Here is a 25007-nt window from a genome sequence, read left to right as displayed (position 1 = left end):
TCTTTCTTACCACATGGATCAAATAAACTAAGCATTATAGAAAATGAACAGAAATAACTTAAATTACAGGGAATTAAATCACCAAAAATGCAAATAATGATAGTGTCCTTGCTCCAGGAATAGCTCCTTCATAATGAGATTGTTCCTTACCCCACACACAACTCTAATCCTGAGACCATAGTTGGATTGTGTGTGCATGGCATCATAACTGGATCCATACAGCCATACCAAATGCATACACATCCCCTTCCAAGGGTTGACGTGACTGTGTCATTTTTGTGCGCTTACCACTCTTGCTCTTCATTCACCTCTATCATGCACAATCACTCTTCCTTGTTGCAGTTTCTCCTCTCTCATTCGGTGTTCTCTTTCACACATTTCATCCACTTCAGTTGCGGCCTTGCTCTTAACCTTTCACTGTGCACATCTGATTTGACATTGGGTATGAATATAAAGAGAGGGTTATATGTGGGAATGAGCTGATTGGTGTATCACACTTCTGGGTGCTTTGGCTCACTACTGCTTGGAGTCTGATCCTGTTGTAACTTACCTTTTCCCAAAAAATAATCAAGGAAAAAAACCTTAATACAAAAAACACTTGGAATTTTAGTCTCAAAAATTGCCTCAGAGCACCTGAATAGTTTGTCAACATGAGGCAAGTGATATCTCAATATTGACCCTCATGCTGTTTGCCTCACTACAGCAAGGAGTGCCGCATATATTACTCAACTTTGGCATAAAGTACACTTTGACAAGTCTGAAAATTGTTGGAGACCAAACAGATAGTAGAATACTTTCTGGTATTAGTGTTTTATGACTGCAAAACAGAAAAAGAAATGCACTGCTATGGGGAGAATAATCTTGTATGTAGTGAGTGAGACAAAAATTTACTTACTTAGCACTTAACTTTTACTATAGGAAATTACAAATACTATCCAAAAATAATTTTCTCTAGCAACATAATTATATAAATGTCTCATGGTGTTGCTATCCAATTTTTTGGACAACGGAAATTGCATGATCACAATATTGTAAAAATAAGAAAATATATTCTTTATACCTTGGATGCACCTGTAGCAAATGATAAAAAAGTATCTACATTCAACAGAAAATTCTGCTGGTGGGATGTTTAATTAAAAAGAAAGAGTAGAATAAATGGATCTTGCGTTACTTTAAGTATTTGGAAACAGGATTACAATAATATATATAAAAATGTCTTCCCATTATGAGGTAGCCATTTGATATCAAATCTCAAACTAAAATGACATTTATGGATGCTGAAACTCAAAACATTTTTGGCTATCACAAACAGACGAATAACCAAACAAACAAATAACATGCCTATATTTGAAGTTACTTGTACCTGAATTAAATAAAATCATGTAATCTTGAAGATCTATTCATCCAGTTTATCAGGCAAACAGGACCAATCAATGGGTTTCTTGCCTGCTGCTTGAAGAAGCTGGTTGCATTTTGAGAAATGCTGACACCCAAAGAAGCCTCGGTGGGCAGAGAGCGGTGAGGGATGAGGGGCATTCAGCAAGTGGTGCTGCTTCTGTGGTATTACAAAGAAAGACATCATTCATGTCCAAAAGAACTTCACATTTAATATAAAAGCAAGTTAAGGGAATACTGGAAAAAAATGCTATTGCACTTGACCCAAGGGAGCCTCCCTTGAGAATTAACCAGCATGTGAGTGCTGACTTCTTACCTTATCAACAACTGCTGCTTTCTTCTGTGCATAAGATCCCCACAAAAGAAAAACGACACCTCTGTTACGCTGAGACACAGTTCTGATGACAGCATCAGTAAACTTCTCCCAGCCTTTGTCCTTGTGAGAATTGGCTCGGTGGGCTTGCACGGTCAGGCAGGCATTGAGCAGTAACACTCCTTCATTCAGGAAAGAGAAAATACATTAATAACATGCATCTACATTTATCAGGATATATCTATTATAAATCTATCTACCAACACAAAAATCCTGAATCAGGCATAAAGACCAAACCAGTAGGAGTTTGGCAAATGGGAGCTGCCTCATAACACACTGGCTCATTCTTCACACCTGATCTATGATTTCTTGACCAAGCAAATAATTCCCAGAATTTGTCAGGCTCCCTACTCTCCAGACATAAGTCCTTCTGACATGAAGCTGTTTCTTATGCAGATGCCATTTAAAGGATCCCTATTAAGGCTTGAGCAGATAACATGTGGAGTGTGATGGTGCACATGGTAGCCATTCTGGAACATGACTCTCGGAAACACTTCCAACAATAAAGGAATGACGGGTTTAGTGTGTGAAGTCACAAATGGCACATTTTTAGACAGAGTTAGAACCCCAAAAAGTAAGCCAGTTTTTGTTCAATGGCCTAATGTCCGATACTTTTTGAAGACACCTCAAACTTAATAAACAGATAAATCTTGCTGTGGATATCCTTACAAAGGAAAATGAGATAAGGCAGGATGCAAAGGGAAAATTACCATAGAAAGTTCTGCTGCTTGTCAAGCAAGACCCTAAATGGAAAATGTGGAACAAAAATTAATTCATCAATTTTCACTAGCAAGTTTACATCTTTAAATTTCACCAGTTACCCAAACTAATTAATTTCAAGGAACCAACACAGATTAATGAAACTATTTAAAAGTTAGCTTACCCTGTTTAGCCCAGCCAAGCAGGAATCCATGTGGGGGTCGCACAAATCCTGGGATGTCATTCTCTAATTCTTTGTACATGTTCAGCAAGCTGATGGAAAAAATAAACCTTATAAGGAAATATTTCTAACATGTACAAAATATAACCAAGATGACTGAATTCTGAAAGTAAATCTGGACTAACAAGGATTTACAAACATCTTTAACTGTTACTTTTCTGAGTTTTAAAGTAAATACCTTTAACTATTGCTTTTTTTATGGGTTTTAAAGTATTTGGCTTTTGCAATGCATAATATATGCACATATATCTACACACAAAAATAAATAAAATTAATTAATCAATTCATTAATAAATAACCTGACAACCACTATTTCAAGATTCTCTCTCTCTCTCTCTCTCTCTCTCTCTCTCTCTCTCTCTCTCTCTCTCTCTCTCTCTCTGTGAAAGTAAGAACAATCCTAAGGATTTTGTTAAAATTTCAGTGCTCACACAAATGGCAAGTTCATCTTGTTAGTTTTGTTTGTTATTCCAATTAAATTTTTATTGAAATTCCAGTGCTTGCATGGGTGGCAAGTTCGTTATACCAGTTTTAGTTTGTTATTCAGGTTAAATATTTATTAAAATATTGGAGCATTATTGTTGTTGTATGTTATAATGACTGTGCACTGTCGCATACCCTACTGTACTTCATTTATAAAACACGTGCACTTAGAGCTTATGACCATGCAGAACAATTGGTATGACAATCTCCTCAGTTTTTTTCTTCCTTTCTCCATACATCCCATCAACTCTTCCAAAACTACTATCTCTCTCTCTCTCTCTCTCTCTCTCTCTCTCTCTCTCTCTCTCTCTCTCTCTCTCTCTCTCTCTCTCTCTCTCTCTCTCTCTCTCTCTCTCTCTCTCTCTCTCTCTCTCTCTCTCTCTCTCTCTCTCTCCATCAACTTCTTGCAAGAAAGACCTAGGAGAAAATGCACAAAGATAGTATGATTATAAATTCCTTAAAAGAAAAGGCAATACTGGAAATACCAGAAGCAAACAATAAATCTGGTAGCCCAAACAAAGCCCCTTTGAAAAACAGATCTTTTGTTGAAGTGGATGAAGGACCAGTAATAACCATGAAAAATTACTTGCAAGGGAGATAAACAAGAACAGTTGTAAGACATACAGATGCATACAAGATGTAAGGGCCTAGACAAAAAAAGGAAAGAAAGAGTAACAAACCATTGACAAGGCAATTATATCAATTTACAAAGTGATTAAAAGTCAGATTACCTTGGTGGAGGGGGTGTACCAACAGGAACACTGAAGCAGAGGCCATGAGCCTGCCTTGGACCATGGTAAGGGTCCTGGCCCAGAATGACCACCTTGACATCTTTCAAGGCACAGTGCTGCGTCCATGAGTACACTTCTCCTTCAGGGGGATAAATAGTTGCCTTCTGCCTCTCACTGGCTAGAAATGTACTTAGCTGTTCATGACAAAGGGTGGAAAAAAATAATAATAAATAAATAAATAAATAAACAGATGGATAAGGAAATAAATTAATGACAATTGAAAAAAGGCAATGATACTTAACTGAATATAAAGTTTGAATGTGATTCATGAAATAAAGCCTGCAAAGATGAACATTATAAGCACCAAGATCACTTCATCACATCTTACATGATACTATACATGGCAAAACTTGAAGCTTCATATGAACAGGCTCCATGCTTAAAGCATAAATGAAAATCTTCATTTCATAATAAAGATGGAAAAGTATGAAATAATGTACAATGCTTATAATAAACATGTCTTTATAACATCATGTAGTCTATAATTAATGAAGTAAATTTAACAATACAAACCTGTTGAAAATATTGCTGTTGAAATTCTGATTTTAGAGCCTGGTACCAACTGTGTCCAATGCTGAAATGCATTGCTGGAGTCTTCTTGCTCTGCAGTTTGATCTCTGCCTGGAAAATGACAAAAAATATTAATTTAATCAATCAATCCAGATGCTATATATCCCTAATGGACTGGCTGTGATAGGGTTCTACTGGCCAGCTGCCGATCACCTCAGTTGGTAAACATACTGATATAATTGTTGCCACAGTAAGCCCATATATCGTGGATGTATGGTACAATATTACTAACAACAACCACTGCTCAATGGCTGGCTGGGCAAAGATATCTAAACATCTCATAAATAAAGCTGGGAATTCTTATATTGACTGTCACCTCATGCCAAGGCTATCCACATCCAGACTCACTAAGAGTATAAGAGTAGGTGCTGAAGATTTCTCTTTTATCCATAATGACCCTAAGAGATTCTTGGACAACCTGGGAACATTGTGGGGACACAACATCCCTGAGAGGCCACAGATGAGACTACTTGGCCTGAAATCTTGATACCTCTGGGTACACCTCATGATTAAATTTTACCATGGGTCACGTAAACTAAGCACCGGTCATTAGTCATCCACAGAAACCCATCAGCCTCCAAAAAGTATATCACAGCTGCATCTGTGAATCCCTATCACCTCTTAGAGAATAGGAAAAAGTAATAAGGGTGAGTGGATTCCTGGTTTGGCATCACCCTTGGAGACAATATAGAGAGTGTAAAGGAAAATGTCCTTAAACTTGTAGATACACATTATGCTTAAATGGTTACAAGATAGTTATTTCAGAAAAAAATTGTACAAACATGCATACAAAATATTTAAAGAGGATGGAAAACAACAAAGGTAAATGCTAAACACCTGTAGTTTGTTGAACTCCATGCGGGACTTCTGTTCTGGAGTAAGTCCCTGATGACTTGGTCTTGGAGCTTTTGGTGGAGTTTGTTGAAGTCCAGCTGTCAGTGGCACAGGATGTCAATCTTTAGATGTACACTTTTAATCAAATCACAAAGTTCTGAAACGTCTCATCATAATGGATATGAAAATAATTTCTTCATAATTTAGAACAGCTGGTATGTCTGACAGTGATGATGCACTTTAGTGCCATGCAACTGGGATATGGTACATATCAATAATATTACTCAATTAGACTTCAATAAACTAAGACCTAAGCTGAAATATGTTCCTCAGGCCTTCAGGGAGAGTTGTTTTAAATTTTTTTTGCTTGTATCTCTCTAAATCAGTGGTTTTCAAACTATTTAGTAAGATGGCACACTATGATACAACTAACATTTTTGTGGCACACCTGCCCTTTTAAAAGTAAATAAGTAAGTAAACAAATTAATAAATAAATAAATAAATAAATAAATAAATAAATATATATATATATATATATATATATATATATATATATATATATATATATATATATATATATATATATATATATAATTAGTCACCATTGATAAATATAAATTATAATTTACAATACTTTCATTATATTATGTAGACGAATCAAAATCCCACTCAAAATTTTTATGGCACACCAAGAAGGTAATAGCGGCACACACTGAGAATCACTGCTCTAAATGCTTGGTGCTTACAGAGTTTGATACTGGTATATTAGAGTTTGAATTTGTACTAGTACATTACAGGCAGCCATACTAAACTCTTCCTATGTTTGACTCAATGAAGATCAGCTACATTGCACAAACTGTAATGTCAGCAAAAGAGAGACCATAATTACAGAGTTAAGGCTCAAAATCTATAACCAGAAACTTTTGCTTGACCAAGATAAAGACAGGAACCAGGCTGAGAGGCTGGCACCAGTTGTGACTCACTGCTCCCACATGTCCCTTCACATTCTCTCTTCTTTTATCTACCATCACGCGCATTTCCTTTCCTTAAGTAAGGGGAGTGTTGTGCAGTACTCTTATGACCTTTAAATGCTTTGACTCAAGTTAATTATTACTATTATAATAACACTTCAACTTCAGTAATGATATCACAATAATAGCAGGAAGGAAAAAAAATAAATAAAAAAATCAATAAATAAAATAAATAAATGGATAAAATAATAATAATAATAATAATAATAATAATAATAATAATAATTTTAATAATAATTATAATAACAATGGTAATAAAAATAATAATAATAATAATAATAATAATAATAATAATAATAATAATAATAATAATAATAACCTCACACAAGAAAATACTTCAGGGTTCCCCCAAAAAGTAACAATACCTTCAAGTTCTGGATTGTCATTTTCTATCCCTTCTGATGGCTTGATCTTTTTCATGGCCTTTTCTCCCTGAAAAATTGTAGTTGTATCATTCCTCCTCCAACCTGCTTACAGACGTAGGCCCATTTGTCACAGTACACACACACACACACACACACACACACACACACACACACACACACACACACACACACACACACACACACACTAAAAAAAAAAGTAAAGAAAGCTTTCTATGGCAATTGAAACATCTTCACCAATGGAATACATGGTCACATATGCAGAGATGAGCCACAACACAATGACTTATACATCACAAAGACAGTGTTATTAAATGAACCAAAGATATCCTGATATATAAATTATTATTATTATTATTTTCTTTAACACTCGGTCTTAAGTCTAATTTCTTATGCCTAGAACACTACCACTTCTCTAAGCTTTACGTATTTTCCTTATGGATATTCAGGTACTTGAGGCTCATGACAGTAATCTATTACCACCTTCTAAATCAATCTATCAACAGTCAGACACTATAATCCTTAATGAGGTACCTATTATAAGATTCCCACAGAACAGTAACTGATGGACTGAAGAGAAGACAGTCAAGAATCATACAGGGATTGTGATTATAGCAAGCACTGGTGACAAGGTTGAAGCCATGGGCATAATAGGAACAACTGGTGCTGAATCACTGCCTAGAGGGAAGCATCTTAGTGTCCCTAAACTAAAGCCTCAAATGTTCTGACCAGTTGTCACCTCACACCACAGATGCTCATATCCAGGGCCACCATGAGTAGGATGCTATTGGTTTTATCCCAAAGATGTCATCACCCACAAAAGGCAGAAATGCTTAGATAACTGGAGAACAAATGTCAAGTAGATACTCGTATATCATAGAGGCACATAACATCCTTTCCAAGTATATTTTTGTTGAATTTATTAACTTTTCTCTTTAACTGGTGTAGAATTTTGTAATTATGGAACTTTTCTAGTCCTTCTGTATTGGAACTCCATGCATGACTCCTTGGGAAAGCTCATTCAGGTGATAAACCCTTGAAAGAACCCAAAATTGACTATCTTATAATTCAGAAAGCTGTCAGTGCCTCCCACAAACTGCAGCTGACCTAAGCTTGGTACCAGTAATTATTTGAGTTAATGTACAGAATGGCTGCTCCCAAGCAATCTGTTTAAGTTTTTGGGTATGAATAGGATACATACCCTACTTAACATCTGTGGCAATCTCAGTGGGTGGTCAGCTTAGGTTAGCACCCCCCTGGCTAGGACAAAAGGAGTGATGGAATTTTACCTTCCACAAGTAGTCAAAATCCTTATGGAAATTTCCCTAAATTTTCAGGAAAATTCCCTTAATTTTCATCTGCATTTTTTTTTTTTTTTATTTGGCTTCCCTACCCCAAAAAATTGTTTTCACGACAGGTCCCCCAAGTTTCTTGAGGCTAGAGAAAGATTTTATGTGAGAAGGATGGGAGCAGTGCTTCAGCATTTTTACCATCATTCATCTACATAAATCTATCCACCTCCAGGAGGCAAATCGACACTGCACCTGGAAGTAGCCATCGCCACTTGCTAAGTTGAAGTGAATGGACAAGGGTGAGCGAGTCCTCACCCCAGCACCATCTCTGTTTGAAACAAAGAAAGGAAGAATTGAAAGAAACCTCACACCCTTGTGATGTTGGGACCATTATCGTACGCACTAATACAGACATAAAAAAGAAAAATAGACCCACTATAAAGAAGAAAAAAATGGCAACCGGTAATCTCTACCATAAATTGACTTCAGAAGTGAGAAGACAACTGTGGGCACGCCAACTCCTATATAATGATAGTATACTTTCTTTGCCTTCTTGACATGCACGATCAAGGGTAAATCAATTAGTAGTGAGAGTGGTAATGTCAAAACAAGCTATCGCCAATGAATGTCCCTCTCTTCCCGCCAACCAGATATCCCCGTTACCTCATTCTCCGTTTCTTTTCGCTTATTGACAGGCTTGAAGAAGTTCACTATAGTCTTCTGTGATGCCATTCTCCTAGTTGATATACAAGACGCGTACAAAAGCGAGCGACGGAAGGAAAATATTGACTCATATAACATACGAGTCACGGAACCACCCGCCACGCTGCCTTGTTTTTTGCCTCGCACCTCTAAAATGTCGAGATAATGAAGTTCACATCAAAATATTCTCTTTTCAGATTTGGGTACGTTTAACAAATATCATTATGGCAACTTTTTTTTTTTTTTTGCATATTGTGATTTTTTTTTCAGTTTGCATCTGCATTATATTTATTTTTCGTCTGTATGTACATATTTCCGAAGCTTATAAACTCATCAGAGTTTTAAATAAAAGCATTTCAAACTAAATTCGAAACAATATATGAAGTTTCAGGTGTATTTGTAAAAAACAATATTATAATTTACTTTTCAGGCAGTCTCTTCAAATGTCTGTTTACATTTATCAGGTGGTTGAAGACGGCTTGGAAGAATAATAAAGATTTACGTAACTTGTGATAAGCAATAACTAGTTAGCGTCATGGAGCTGTTGGATTACTGCAGGAGTTTACCCAAAGTGGTGAGTCTGTTCAGATGTTGATGACAAATAAGCATAGCCATTTGGGACTAGTGGAGACGTGGGGCCCAGTGGAGACGTGGGGCCCTCGGCTGCCTGACAGATCTGAGCTGTCACAAAATAATTTGACCAAGCATGAACCAGATTTAACAAACTTTAGTCTTACATACTCAAAATAGAACCTAAACCAGATTGCTGAGATAATCTAACCAGACATGAACTAGATTTAGTCTAAACTAAATTTTACATACACCAACTCATAAGTAGCATAGATCAGGTTGCAAGTTTTTAATTAATCCGCTACAATATTTTATAAGCTTGAACGTGTTGAGAATGCCTTAAACTTCTACATGATCACTTCACACACACATGATTTGACAGGAGCTCCATGCCCACCTAAATGGCTCTCTCAGTGATGCCACAGTGCTGAAATTGCTGAGTGCCAGGGAACAGCAGGATGGTGACTTCTTGGCCTCAGCGGAAGTCACTATAAAGAGAGGCCACCAGCGCACCCTGGAAGAGTTGAGTAATGTGCTTGTTTGGCTTGCTCTTTATATGTGACATGAATAACATTGATGTGTTTATTTACAGTCCATAGGTGCCAGTGTGGTATAGCTATGACTGATGTGTTTGTTTGACTGTTTAGGCAGGGATAGATAGTATACTACTTCCTAACTTGCCCTCCAACAAGTACATACATGTGTGATAAACTGACTTCCATAAAATGCTCTTTACTGTTTGGCCATAAACAAATACTTCTAAATGCCTTTTTTGCATTCTCTCTCTCTCTCTCTCTCTCTCTCTCTCTCTCTCTCTCTCTCTCTCTCTCTCTCTCTCTCTCTCTCTCTCTCTCTCTCTCTCTCTCTCTCTCTCTCTCTCTCTCTCTCTCTCTCTCTCTGTACAATACTATTTATGCTTAAAGAGAGGTTAATTCTTTTCTTATAAATTAGGTAGGGGAAGGGTTTAATTGGATCATTTTAACTAAAAGATTGATTATGTATGTATGTAATGTAAGTGAAATGCTTTCCTGCAACATAAGTCACTAACTTGTTAAAACTTGTTCATTATAAATTACTCATGCATATTGACTTATTCTCACATTATTTATTTTTGCTGTGATTCCATATAGGGAACATCACGACTTCGTGTTGCAGGTGCTTTCAAGTGTTCCGGATCCTGCACTCCATCACGGATAACTTGGAGGCCATGCAAACCATCACTCAGGACGTGATTCAGGAATTTGCTGCCGACAATGTGAAGTACTTAGAGCTGAGGACAACTCCCAAGAACATCCCCAATAAAATGACCAAGAAGGAGTATATGGATACTGTTTTAGAAGCCACTGTGTGAGTGTCACTGCTGTTGGCACTTCTTATTTTATTTATTTATTTATTTATCCTTTTTTTTTTTTCTCTCACTCTAACCTAATAATTGCATGTAAATTGTGTGGTATGTTTCTTTGCATGTCACTCTCTTCTGTGAGATTTACTTGGAAGAATTGCAGTCAGTATAAAATATTGGTGTATTACTATCTTCCTCCAGTATACACACAGTAGGGATCATATTCAACATTTAAGAGTTTGAAGTGCTTACTCTTTGCATTTTTTTTTTTTTTTCCCACAGTGAAGCAATGAAGAAGAGCAACATCAGGGTTTGCCTCTTGCTGTCTATAGATAGAGCAAGAGGTGTGGAGGATGCTTGGTCAACCCTTCAGTTGGCCAAGGAGTACCTCACACATGTAAGAAGATGAATGTTCCCTTTAGTAAAGATAGGCCTTTCATTCTAAATTGTTGTCAAATCTTTCTCTCTAAGTTCAGTATTGTCAGTATTTACTACACAATATATTTTCTTACTACACTGCTTTCTTGACTTATTTAACTTTGCATAGTTTAAAGATAGTAATGATGTATGTATACACTATGCCATCATCACCTCTTGAAGAGAGGCAGCTAAGATAAGGTGCTCTCCCCTCACCACACACACACACACACACACACACACACACACACACACACACACACACACACACACACACACACACACACACACACACACACACACACATCCTTAGTACAGAACAAGAATAACTAGGATCACATTACATTATATATGGTGACTCACTTACCAGACACAGTTACGGGTGTTCTGATATGTGACTCATCTGAACCACTCTGATTTCGAAGCACTAAAATAGAGAAGCAGAATCTGCTCTCTAGTGATGTATCCTGCAACTAACAAGAAATTACTAAGTTTGTATTACTTTTCTGAAATGAAGAGACTCAGCTTTAGCTCTTTGTGTACACCCACATTTATGGTAATCTTATCATTTTATATATTATCAGCTCCTTATCTTTTTATGTTATCACATTTTCCAGTAATTATTAAATTTATAGCTCTTCATTTTAGGATTTGTTTCTCTTGAGTGACATTCTTGGGTAATTAGCTAAAAAAACAGAGGGTCCCAGGTAGTTAACCATTAAGGGAAAGAACCATACCTGTTCTAATGAAGTGAATGTATTGAAGACACTCAAATGCCTCATTGACAATTTAGTTAGGATCTGTGGAGAGCAGTATTTGGAATGTTGGGTGCTAACTCACCATAGGGTAAACCAGATAACTTGTTGCACTGGCTTAAAATATTTTGGTAAATACAGTGTGAAGGAGATATAACCCAAGTAGTCTGTACCTTGGCTGGGATCTGATCCTGGGTTCTCAAAGCTGTGAGCTGAGCATACAAACCCCCACACCTTCAGGAACCACAATTATGAAAGTTCATGGGAGTTGCTTATCTCAGAAGTGAACATTTTTCTACTGTAAAATTTGCAGTTTTGATCCATGATGATGGTGATGCTATGGACAGCTAATTGTAACAGTGTGCTAAGTATTTGATCAGCTCAGAACCACATGACTTGCAGGATGTATTTGGCCCTCTTGTCTGTGGCTTGGATGTGAGCGGCAACCCACACTCTGGGGATCTGAAGGATTATCTCCCTGTACTGCAGGAGGCACAGAAGTGCGGCCTCAAGCTGGCAGTGCATCTGGCAGAGGTGAGATGCTCTTGGTGTAGAGGAAATCTTGTTTGGGTTCCTTCCCTTTAGCCACTTAAGCATTGTGCTGTATTAAAGCATTAAGGAGGATCTCAGCATGGTACGAGTATATAGAAAGATCTATTGGTTATCCCCTCAAGGAATATCTCATTCTGATAACTGTCTATTCATATATCAGGCTGACATGAGAGCCAAGATAAGGTATCTACATGTATATTTTTCCAAGCATTTTATGATAACTTTGTTAGATTCATGAAATAGAAATTTGACAATCTTAAGAGTTCCAAGGATGACTGTATTTATTGTATTTATTGTTTGGCTTAGTTATTATCTAATTGCTTGAAAGTTTTCAGGTATCCAGTGATACAGAAACCCTGACAATGTTGAACAGTGGTCTAGTGGATCGCATTGGACACGGCACCTTCATCCACCCTGATGCTGGTGGCTCCAAGGAACTGCATGCTGTTGTCAGGAAGCAAAACCTACCATTAGGCAAGTCCTTCCCCTTCCCTTAAAAGTGTTTGACTTAATCAATATCCCACTTAAAGAGATCTGATTTTGTGAGGTTTTACTGTACTTCATTTACTTGAAGTTCAGAGGTTCTGCCTCACAGCCACGATAGTCCACTGCTGCTCCTGTAACCAGCATATCTCCTTTGGAGGTGCAGTTGGTCTGATAAGGAGTTTGATGCTGCTCTGCCCTTTGAGGTGTAGTCAGGTACTGGAGGCTTGTTGGCTTCATCTCTTAGTAGCTTGTCCAAGTGAACTTTGAATTTCTTAGTAAAATAGCCTGTGATAGCTTAGCTGTGTGTGGGCAGGCAGTTGAAGAGTAAAGTTTTTCTTGGTTTTATTTTGTAATTCCCTTCTTTAGTTAATTATGTTATTATTTGCACATTTTAATATAATGTTGAGCTACACAGTGTATTGTACATCCACAGAATTGTGTATTTCATCCAACATCAAGTCAGGAACAGTGAAGAGTGCCTGCCATCACCATCTGGGCTTCTGGAAAAAAGAAAATCACCCAGTTGTGATCTGTGTGAGTTTTGATTCCTACACTGGCTCAAGGATTTCATGTTGGAATAATGATACACTAATATATTTCTGGCATTCCTATACATGACATTGGTAATTGTGCTGTGTCATGTAAGAAAATGTACATTAGGAGTGCTGTTATTTGTAATGGTTTCAATAGAAAACTGTGAAAAGGTATTGCAAACCCTGTCCACCACCACCATTTATTCCCAAAAAAGTTTATCAACTCAGACTTACACAATACCTACAACTCAAAACAGGTATCTGGACATGTTTGACTTCAGTATTAGAGGTGTATTAGATGTCAAAATTCAGGGATCTGTGGGTGTGGATGTGATGTATATACACTAAGTTTTCTTGTCAATCACTGTGATCCCAAATGGTTTCTGTTTTGACTTTTGCAGACTGATGACAAAGGTGTGTTTTCCACATCCCTGAGTGAAGAGTTTTACTTGGGAGCTCAGGTAAGAACAATTTGAAATTACTTTTCTATTCCAAGATTGTGCACATTGCTTTTTAGCTGAGTACAAACATCACTACATTACTATTTTTTTTCCTTACCATTGTTCTTTCCACCTGGAAGTTCGTCTGATGGATCTCTCAGTAGTTGAGTCTGATAATTTCTTTCCATTGACTTAATGTGCACTAAGTAATTATTCATTATATTTTTTTCAGCTATAGCTCTTCTGATTTCTATTTATTTTTATTTCCTATGAAATTGTGTATAGATGTAGTTTATAGTGAAAAGGAAATTTTGAATCCGTCTCTAATTGCTTTCAAAGTTTTAAAAACTATTTGTACTTTTCAGACATTTCATCTCAGTGAAGGTGATCTCCACAGTTTGTGTTTGAATGGTGTTGATGCTGCATTCCTCCCTCAGGTAGAAAAACAGAAACTCAGGCAGGAGGTTCAGAAAGACCTTGATTCTTTAAAGGGAAAGTTAACATGTCAGTAATACTCATATGTTATTTGTAGCACTGTTTCAACTTTTTCATCATTAGAATGTATGAAATCTGATTGTCATTATGAAATTGACATACATGTAATTACAAGCAATTCAAATTTAAAAGTGGAAAAAATTCAACATACGGGATGAAAAGTAAACACTCATAATATAGTGGGTGATTCACTGCAGCTTTAATGTTAATTGGGTAGGTTAGTTTGTATGCTGAATATTATGAGATGAGCACTCATATCACGGCATGTCTCCAAGCTCCCTTAATTCAGTATGAACTTTATGTAGGAAATACTTGTGAATTTGAATGTACTTGCTGGTGCCTTGTTGTGCCTATCTTCCTTTGAAGGTAATGGACAGATTTAACAATAGTAAGTGCAGCTGCCAATTATGTCTTTATGTTTGCCAGATAATTTAAAAGAATATCTTGCTAAGTTGTAACACTGTTAATATGAGCTCTAGGTATAGAATAAATGTGGTGGAATGCACTAGTTATTATAATATTTTATTTTATATATTTTATTAAACCTGTTTCTATAGAATGTTTTGTACAAGAAAATATAAATACAGATTGTGTATTAGAGAAATCTCTGAAAAGTAGCACATTCATTAAGGATAGCTTGCCCACAAAAAAAATAGGTATATTGCATTGATTGGTGGCAGGTGTACAGGTGTGCTGCAATTCCTCCAACCACAGTCACACTGTACCTGGGGAGGGAAGGTAACACTTGGATTAAATGCTCTCTCTCTCTCTCTCTCTCTCTCTCTCTCTCTCTCTCTCTCTCTCTCTCTCTCTCTCTCTCTCTCTCTCTCTCTCTCTCTCTCTCCAGAGCTTAAAAACAGGCAATCCACTGCCATACAGTTGTTCTTCATTTAGCAGTGAATATCATCACACTATCTGATATTAGTGTTACACAGGTAGGCAACAATACATAAATTTAAACTAACACTTAGCATGGATAAAAAATAAATAAATAAATTTAGTGTTACACAGGTAGGCAACAATACATAAATTTAAACTAACACTTAGCATGGATAAAAAATAAATAAATAAATAAGTAAATAAAATAAAATAAAATAAATAAATATGATTGATTTTTAAGTATCAGTGTAATCCCAAGTTTTACCAATTTTTTTTTTTTTTTTTTTATTGCACAAGTCACATTACCCAAGATTACTTGGAATCTATATATCAAAAACCTTATGCATCTCAAAGCAGGAATGTATACCACCTTGAAAGGGTGATCAACCTGGCATGAACACAGTAACCAATCTGTATGGTGTTAAACTTTATAGGTACTGAGTTTGTGGATGCACAAGCTTTGATGTAGTGATGAATATGTCATTTACATAACAAATAACCAAGAAGTTTTGATTTTCACTTACGTCCCCGATTAACTGTGCTAAATGCGCCCAGTCTCCTTCAACTTTGTAATAAGAGTGTCCACATCCTCCACTTTGATGCCAGCCTCCCTCACAGGTGGATCAGCCACCTCCAAAACTTCAAAGTGAGAAGTTGTATCTACTCCAAGGTCAGCAGCCTTCATCTTAGCAATTTTCTTCTTCTTAGCTTTCTGGAGGATAGTGAGGCATGGGTTACAGCACACCTAGTAATCACAGTTCTGTTGTACATTTCAGGTTTGTATAATAATAGTGCTTCAATATCTATTTCAAGCTCCTCTTGGATGATTTCTTGAGCAATGAAAACTTTGTTTTGTGAAAAACGTGTGTTCAGTTTATTCATGATAACACACTCTTGGTGTAACAATATAAACTGACAAATTTAGGTTCTACCAGACATGCAAAAGACAACTTACAATCTGAGCTGAGTTACTGAAAGAAGACTACTTTGAAGGTTGTTCATTGTATTCTCTATCATGCTGAGTCAATGTCATCTCTTATGCTGTCCTACATTTTCTTTAAGTTGTCTTTACAGGCATCACAGAAGAAAAGTTATGGAATACTGAATAATGATCATCCATACTGAACTCTATACTAAATATTGTAGCTAAAGAAATATGTGTTTTGAATAAACAAGCAGTTATTCTATTTGATGACATTCTTGTCTGGAAGACTGGTGACTTACTTCTTGCCTAGCCATAAGTTGCTATGAACTCACCATGATGTTGGGCAGGGTGGCATATCGGGGCTCATTGAGGCGGAGATCAGCTGAGACCACAGCTGGCAACTTCACTTTGATTGTCTCCAGACCTCCATCCACCTCTCTTGTCACCTGCAGCTCACCATCAGTCTTCTCAATCTGATATTGAAAGCTGACAGTTAAAGATGTGTATAGATTGCTCATGCTATGGTAAGGTGGCCAGAGAGAGAGATCAAGCAATGGTCATAAGAAAAGAAAGAATGAAGATGAGCTTTAGCCACAAACAGCAGTAAAGCAGTGGAATTCCATCAGTGTTTAGAAGAGCAGTGACAATTTATCACAGCATGAAAAGAAGGCTCAGAAAGCAGCCTTGAGGTATAAGCACATGGTGATTGACTGAATCCATAGGAGACTGATTTGGAAACAAAAAAAAAAAATTATGGTTAGCTCCTATCAAATTATATTTTTAAGGTACCAAAGACAGTGTTATATATATATATATATATATATATATATATATATATATATATATATATATATATATATATATATATATATATATATATATATATATATATATATATATATATATAAAAGCCATGAATTAAAAATGTCACAGCATTTTTTTATGGTGAGAAACAAGGAGAGAAAAAAATGGTAAGGAGGAATAAGAAAAAGTTACTGACTTGTCAAGGTACTGGAGAGAGAAAAAAAAAAAAAAAAAAAAAAACACAAACCTTGGAAGCAAAGGTTGCCTGAGGCCAGTCAAGGATGGAAGCTGTCATCTGGGCAGTGGCATTGGAGTCATCATCAATAGCCTGTTTGCCAAGCACAACTAAGTCAGCCTTCTCCTGCTCCACCAGCTTGGCCATAATCTTGGCTACATGCAATGGTTCTAGTTTCTCTACCTCCTTGGCTGGAATCTCTACATGGATACCTCTGTCAGCCCCCATGGCCAGGGCAGTGCGGATGGTCTCCTGCAATGGAAATAATGTGATGGGGATCAGAAAGAGGATGAGAGGAATTTGTTAAATCACTGGAACCTTGTGTAACTTGTACTAGCATAATTCATTATTTAATATAAGGAAGTGGACCAAGAGTTGTATTACAAACAAAAAGACAATGAAAATACAAATATTATATTATATACTATCAAAATGTAGATATGGCACTTTAGAAAAAATCAATTTAACACCTGAACCTGTAGGAAGGTAATGAACAAGGTGTCAGATAAGTAGAGGAGTGAAGCAGTGGAGAAGCTAGTTAGCTCTAGCACGGAGAATTGTAATCATGAAAGACTACACGCAGGACTGCCATTATCAAACAGAATGACATCAGCATGTCTTGTGCATCATCACGGGAATGGGAATGAATTGATCAGGAATTCTGATAGGAATTATTTTTTTTTTTCAAATTAATTCATGAAAAATATAAATAAATAAAAAGCAGCACTGAGATGACACAAAGACAAGTCTCTGAAACCTGGCAGGTTGAGTAAATCTATACAAATAAGTACTTTCATACCTGAGGCTAATGCTAACACTCTTACCTGTGCCTGGGTTGGGCCACATGACACAGCCACCACCTCCTTTGCAATCTTCTTCTCCTTGAGCCGCACGGCCTCCTCAATGGCTATCTCATCGAAAGGGTTCATGGAGTGTTTCACGCCATCTGTCACCACCCCAAGCTTGTCTGGCCGGACCCGAATCTGCAGGTTAGGTATGGCATAAGATGGTATTCAGATTTTTCTATTTTGCAGGCAGTCTTTAAAAACTGCTGCAGGCTATTTAGTGGGGCCTAGGAGAGGCATCATCTCCTGACTAGGTTACTTCCAACTGACTGTATGTAAGAACCCTGGGCACTTCTAAAGGCCTTATAATGTGATTTCACCTAATATCCTCTAAGCCAGTGGATCTAAACATCCTCTATAATCCTTCATGTGATGGCTGCAGCAATCTTAAAAAATTTTACATAAGCAAATCAGAAAATACAAATTTTTTGTAAAATCTAGCCTCAACAAACTTGGGGGACCAGTCAGGAAAGCTGTTTGGGCAGGGAAGCCAAATTACTGGGAAAAAAAAAAAAAAACCTGGACTCCCCGAAAAAAAAAAAAAAAAATCTATGGACATTTTCCTTAGATAACGATTTGAATATTCATGGAAGATAAAATTCCACCTTCCATTTTTCGTCCTAGCCATGAGGGGCTAACCTAACCTTGCTTCATTTACCTAACAACCTAACCTAACCACTTGTCCTATTCATATCCCAAAAAATTAGATCGGGAGCAGCTATTCTGCACATGAACCTACCCTTTCAATAGTGAATTGGGGTTATATTGAAGGTTTGTTTGGAGCCCCAATTCCTAACTTTGACCCTACTAGTCTGGGGCAGTACCTAAGCATCAGGCAATCTTATCAATCGAGCACCTACACCGTAATCCCTGTTGAATGTATATTGAATGTATAGTCTAGTAACCAGTTAACAATGATATGATGGTCCATTTACCTTCACGGCATAATCAATCACTCTCTTGACGCCAACAAGTACCCGGAGAGACATTGTATCGGTGAATGGCGAAGACTTGATAGAAAGTAATTGGACCCCGACCCCTTATCCCTTGTACCCGGCGAGGCGAAGGTCTGTCTCACCTTTCCACAGGTTTTAACTTCGTGCTTACCTATAAGATAGGACAGAATGATTTAAAGCCTATATGAGATATATTCACTTGTTACATAAGTAGGTATGTTTACAATACTGCCTATGTTTTAAGTGGTATCAATGAATAATTGTCCAGTGGTGAAGAATTGTACTGCCAGTGGGCCGAGATCTTCTCTTTGCATAATACTCTACATGGAAACAGTCCAATTTTTGTAGCTATCTTTATAAAAACTGTGTAAAAGACAAAATTTATTACTAGCGTTGGATGGAAAGATTGTTTCATCATTATATTTTATGGGTTTAGGCAGGTGATGTATTTGCAGGAACATCCGTAAAATGCACATGAGGAAAGTTCTGGCGTGACAAAAGCTACAATAGATAGATATTTTAGAATAAGTGAAGCAAAATAAAAGAAGAGTTATATGCACTAACGGGAAATTCATAATTGTTCCACTGTAATGAATATACAAATCACCCATAAGAAGAGACTAACAAAAGTTTTTGTACATTTCTATCACCACATTCCTATCCTCTGGGAAGCTTTATTGGTATATGATGATCGTCCTCTTCCCTTGCAGCATTATACAACAGTGAACTTAATTCAGGAGTCCCGTTATAAGTTTTGGTGCCCTGTTATCACTCGTCATACTCTTGTTTATTTACTGCATTCCTATCATAAAATATTCCACAATGTAGCACTAGTGATTTGTGAATAAAACTCCATAACGATGTTGATAATGCGTAAAGTACATAAAGCATTGTGGTAGGACACTTGCACAGGGAGTCAACTTGATTATTTGCTCCATTTCTGCTGTAACATATTCAACAGACAACGAAACAACTGTCCTCGAAAGTAATTTGGACGTTGGGAGAGCAATTTTGCTCCCATCCAAATTGCCCCCGGAGGGACGGTGGGAGCGATCTGGCACGACAACGGCATACGGTACACGCATCAGCTGACCGGCAGGTGTGGAGGTCTGGAGGGAGGGCCGCGCTGACATGTCCAGCTCCCCATCCTCCCGTAGCTCCTCTTCGTTCACCACTGCTCTCCCATCCACGAGCATCTCACCATTGAAGCTTAAGACCCTCTAGCATCCTTGGGCGCAACCTGAAGCTAGTGGTCAGATCCCCTGCGTGGTCGTCTTCCTTCATTTCCTGGTGGCACGGGTTTCTTCACGTCTCATGACCTCCAGACCCGGCGAGTGAGTGAGAGGGAGAAAGGGAGAGATGCTTTCCCGCTCTTCTCCTCCTCCTCCTCCTCCCTACCTCCCTCCCGCTTACCTGCTTCCCAAATTCCTGCTCCTGCATAACCGGAAATTGCTGACCCTTCGTGCATTGCAGCCACTTTCACTGTGTAGGCAGTCTTTGCAGTGTGCTGGTGCTGGTGAGGCTGAGGGAATTATCTAACTCATTTATTACATGCATTTATCTTTAATCTTTTTTTTCTGCTCAGTATTTACTTTATTTATGATTCTTTATTTGTATATCTTTGACGGTTTTAAGTTGGTTACCTGGTCCTTTTCACTTTTTTTTTCTCATTTATTCTTGTACTTGCATTCCATTCTAGCATGTTGTAGGTCTTTTCCTCTCCTCTCATCCCTCAGCAGTGAGAAAGTCAAAGTAGACCAAAGATCCCTCTGGTTTTGATCATTTATGGCCTGACCAATATGCAGCACTTCATTCAATCACTCCTCACTTCCTTATAGTTTAATTTGAACTATCACCAGGTTTATTATATAGTGTATATTAAGATAATTTACTCCCTTGGAGGCTGTGGATTAAATCCTTTCATTGCATTAAAGAAACCATGTATTACAATGTTAGGAATGCTTAGCTTTGATAGTAAAACTGTGTGCTTATTGCAAAGAGTGATGCTGCACTCATCACATTTCATCAAACACTGATCATCTGTGCTCAAGTAAGGCTCAGCCTTTGGGGTGTGTTAGCTGATATAAAAAAAATAATTTAGTTGCAGATAGTTGAGAATGTTTTCAGAGAATAAGGAAAGCCATCCAGCACACCAGTGTTGATTTGCATTGTTTTTTATTTCATTCTTGTTAAGACACTTAATTCTGAAACCCATTAATCTATCCATTTTCAGGTTTACCCCAGTTATCTCCATAGAATTTTGCATACCCTTTAGGCTGTGCCTTCCTGGAAGCTTTAATTATGCAGTTATTCTCAACTATTTATTTTTTTTTTTTTCAGCACCTGGCCATTTACTACCAGCTCCTCCACTGACTGGCTGTTCTTTGCTTTTGTATCCCTTCAAGAAATTGTTCTATTCCAGACTCACTTTTAGATGAATACTGCTACTTTAAAAGCTCAACTTTAGAGTATACCTCTTGTGTTTCTATGGAACTTTTGGCTTGTATCATAACATAACATAACATACCATGCCATACCATGACATGCCAAAGTGTGAAATAAATATACTGGTGTAATTGCTTTGACACATCCTTGTATTGTGTGCAGGTGCACACAATACAAGGATGGCTCCCCTCAGCTTCTATTGTGTGCATGAAAAGGACAGATAAAGCTAGACAGAAATAAACTCCTTTGTGTTTATTCATGCTGAGTGTCTGAAGTGCTGCCTCTCTCTCATTGTAGCATGGGCTGGAGCATGGGGTGGGCATTTGCTCGACTCACCTTCCTCCCAACGCTGGCCTTCAATGTGGCCATGCGAAGGGTGTCGGCGAGGCAGTGGTACAATCGAGTGGATGACCGCCTGATCCTGGGTGCACTGCCCTTCCGAGGCATGACCAAAGAGGTGGGTGAGACTGACTTGCCTGGAAAAAAATGTACCATTTCTAATTCTTTTATAGGATTCATTATTTGCACATATGGAAAGATTTTAATTTTTTTTATATTGTGTAGTGACAAGACAATAAAGGCTAATGAAAATCATGTGCTCTCACGTTCATCTTTGTCTAGTCAGACTCATGCTTATTGTGAGTTTCCTAACAGTGAATCATTTCTCAGCAATGTGCCTTTCAGAGGCTGTTTATCCCCTCCTTCAGAGCAGTTTCTCAGTGTTGTATGATTCTTCAAAGACAGGCATCGGAATTCTTGTGTTAGTCTGGTATATATATATATATATATATACAGTGGAACCTCTGTTGTTGAAGGTCTCCCTTTTTGAACAACTTGGTTTCCAAACAAATATTGGTTTGTAATTGCTTTGGGTGCCATACCATAATTTGGTTTTCGAAGAAAGTTACTTGATTTAAAATATTATAAGATGTAGCAAAAGCTGCCATTTATTACTAATTTATAGTTTTTATAAATATTTCCTTTATATATTTGGAGGAGAAACAAAGGGTAAGGCAGTATTTCAGTCTTTGAAATAAGTTAAATGTAATCCTCTTGAAGAACCCCGATGTGAACAAACAAGGTTTGGTGATCAGGAATAATCCCGAGCCTCCTGTCACTCTCTTTATGACCCACAACACCGTCACTACTCCACAACTGCATTTCCCAGTAGCTTTTCCCAGCAACAAGATGTCAAAGTGTTATGGTCACCTTCATTTTGGCGATAAGTGGGTTGTTCCTCTCTGTGTCATTCTGTAAGACTTCCCTCAGTTGATTGGTGACAAAGAGAATGCCTGCCTGGACTAAATAATATCTTCTGAGGAGTTCTTTTCATACATCCTCTCTGGATAAAAAATTTCAAAGCTGTTGTGGAGTGGCCATCTTAACAGTGAGAGTAACAGTGACAGGTGTCTAAGAACGGATTAATCTATTTTACATTGATTCCTATGGGGAAAATAGTTTAAGTTTTTTAACATTTTGGATTTCAATATATATATATATATATATATATATATATATATATATATATATATATATATATATATATATATATATATATATATATATATATATATTATTTATCACTGTGTTCTTAGGAGGGAGGATGAGAAGTAAAGTTGTTGATCAATCAGTTTGATGTACAGAACGTTACTTTGAGTTTTTCTTGTAATGTCATTGATTTTGTGCATAGGTAAATGCTTAACACAGTATGCAAATTGGGAAGCTTACAGCAGTCTGCATGGATGTATTTCAGTCTCTTTCTCATTGTGTGGAGAATATGTAGCATATGTAGCAGCATGCAAGTGGAATCATTCTTTTTATTTTTGTTTTTTGTCAGTTAGTGGAAGTGGAAGGAGTGAAAGGTGTGGTGTCCATGAATGAGGACTATGAACTCATGTGGCTAGCCAATGCCAAGAAGGTAAGTGTGTGTCCTATTTCAGTGGTCTTCATTTAAGGACTAGTCCTGGATACTGTAGATAAGAACTAACATTTTATCTGTTGTGCTAAATTGATTGATGGAGGAAATGAACAATAGAGATAAAAATTTGTCAAATAATTTTATTCACCATGCTGGTGCCTCACACATTAAAGAATCAGAATTATAATAAAAATTAAATTACTTTACTGTAATAGATGAATAAAGGTGAGTAAGTGAATAAAAAAGTTAGAAGAGCATATGGTCTTAAAATTAATTGATTTGGTAGTTTTGTCTGCTGTGAAGATCATGGTGACAATGAGATCAATGTAAGCAACAGATTATTCCCCACAGGAGTGGGAGAATGTTGGAGTAAAGTTCCTACAGCTGAGCACAACAGACATTTTTGAAGCACCCAGCCAGGAGAAGCTGCAGCGTGGGGTGGAGTTCATCCAGGAGATGGAGGGCAGCAGTGAGGGTGGATCAGTGTATGTGCACTGCAAGGCTGGACGCACTAGAAGTGCCACACTGGTTGCATGCTACCTCATGAGTGTGAGTTTGTTTCCTTGCTACTGTCATTTAGATTCATCCTCTTAAACATGCTTTGAATTACATGTACTTATCTTTCAGGTTCTAGTGCCTTAAAATTTTGGACTTTGTTAATTTACAAACAGATAACAGAAGGATCTCTCTGGCTCATGGGTCAGGTTGATGTAACCTGACCATATGATGTTTCAGTGTGAGTTTGAATTCAGCATATGTGTAGTGCTATTCCTTTTAGTTTCCATATTATAGTACTGCCACAGTATTCAAGAGTAATGGCTTCACAACCTTGGTGAATGTAGATTTATCCATCTTGAGGTTCCTGGATATCTGAATTAAGAAATTAAAAGCATTATATGAAAACAGATATTGAACCAGTGTAACTAAACAGTTATTGAAATGGTTGGTCAATTACTTAACCAACTGTTTAAGTAATTTCATAAAGGTCAACTAGTGAACAGAAGCTTTGAAAGTTACTCAGTTATTGAAATGTTCATGTCTAGAACAGCAAACCTGATTATTGTCATGTAAAGAATAATGAACTCCCTTGTAAAGAATAGCAAACCTTGCTGTGAGTGGGTTCACTTATCTTGACAAGATCTGTATATTGTATTTTTGTCTCCACAGAAATACAAGTGGAGTCCTGAGAAGGCACTGGAACACATAGTAGCAGCAAGGCCTCATGTATGGCTGGGGCCACGTCAACACCAGGCCTTGGCTACCTTCTATGACACCATGGTACAGAGCTGACAACCATCTCCCACCACTGCTCAGTGATAGGAATGGTGACACTCTCCTCCATTAGTCACAGTGTGGTCTTCAGGCCAATCTTTTTTCACACCCCTCAGGGATGGCCCTCAGCCAGGCTGTGAGTATTAGGTGTGTCTGAAGCAGAGAAAGGTCATGAGGCATTCTGTGTTTTCAAAGCAGCTCTCTTAATTTATCTTTTAAATTCTTATATTGGTATGTGTCGTGTTGCTCAATACACTATCTATTTACTATAGAAATAGTGCTCTCTCTCTCTCTCTCTCTCTCTCTCTCTCTCTCTCTCTCTCTCTCTCTCTCTCTCTCTCTCT

The 25007-nt window shown here is 37.4% G+C and overlaps 4 protein-coding genes across 5 annotated transcripts; 2 read left to right on the top strand and 2 right to left on the bottom strand.

Moving 5' to 3' along the window:
* Nucleotides 1–847: 847 nt before the first annotated feature.
* Nucleotides 848–11506, bottom strand: LOC135103488 (uracil-DNA glycosylase-like). The gene is made up of 10 exons (XM_064009842.1): nt 11491–11506; nt 9762–9878; nt 8345–8420; nt 6783–6849; nt 5390–5484; nt 4496–4603; nt 3923–4116; nt 2652–2740; nt 1712–1890; nt 848–1555 (listed from the first exon to the last, which is right to left on the bottom strand). Exons 4-10 carry the CDS (start codon nt 6835–6837, stop codon nt 1397–1399), a joined length of 879 nt encoding a protein of 292 aa, XP_063865912.1. The 5' UTR covers nt 6838–6849; nt 8345–8420; nt 9762–9878; nt 11491–11506; the 3' UTR covers nt 848–1396.
* Nucleotides 9209–15241, top strand: LOC135103485 (adenosine deaminase-like protein). The gene is made up of 9 exons (XM_064009838.1): nt 9209–9368; nt 9747–9886; nt 10520–10711; nt 10989–11103; nt 12281–12412; nt 12766–12904; nt 13350–13450; nt 13851–13910; nt 14255–15241. The coding sequence occupies exons 1-9, from the start codon at nt 9330–9332 to the stop codon at nt 14399–14401; spliced, it is 1065 nt and encodes a 354-aa protein (XP_063865908.1). The 5' UTR covers nt 9209–9329; the 3' UTR covers nt 14402–15241.
* LOC135103486 (electron transfer flavoprotein subunit beta-like) lies at nt 14886–20514 on the bottom strand. Its single transcript, XM_064009839.1, has 7 exons — nt 20442–20514; nt 19008–19179; nt 18052–18210; nt 17240–17479; nt 16521–16661; nt 15788–15975; nt 14886–15109 (listed from the first exon to the last, which is right to left on the bottom strand). The coding sequence occupies exons 2-6, from the start codon at nt 19059–19061 to the stop codon at nt 15805–15807; spliced, it is 765 nt and encodes a 254-aa protein (XP_063865909.1). The 5' UTR covers nt 19062–19179; nt 20442–20514; the 3' UTR covers nt 14886–15109; nt 15788–15804.
* On the top strand, nt 19775–25007 carry LOC135103487 (phosphatidylglycerophosphatase and protein-tyrosine phosphatase 1-like). 2 transcript variants are annotated; one of them, XM_064009840.1, is made up of 5 exons: nt 19775–20362; nt 21771–21930; nt 23311–23391; nt 23743–23940; nt 24559–25007. In XM_064009840.1, the coding sequence occupies exons 1-5, from the start codon at nt 20343–20345 to the stop codon at nt 24679–24681; spliced, it is 582 nt and encodes a 193-aa protein (XP_063865910.1). In that variant the 5' UTR covers nt 19775–20342; the 3' UTR covers nt 24682–25007. The 2 variants fall into 2 exon arrangements, with proteins under 2 accessions (XP_063865910.1, XP_063865911.1); XM_064009841.1 differs by lacking the exon at nt 19775–20362 and adding an exon at nt 20405–20544.

Source organism: Scylla paramamosain, chromosome 9, assembly GCF_035594125.1.
Source record: "Scylla paramamosain isolate STU-SP2022 chromosome 9, ASM3559412v1, whole genome shotgun sequence".
Classification (NCBI taxonomy): domain Eukaryota; kingdom Metazoa; phylum Arthropoda; class Malacostraca; order Decapoda; family Portunidae; genus Scylla; species Scylla paramamosain.
This window is presented reverse-complemented; position numbering and strand designations above follow the sequence as displayed.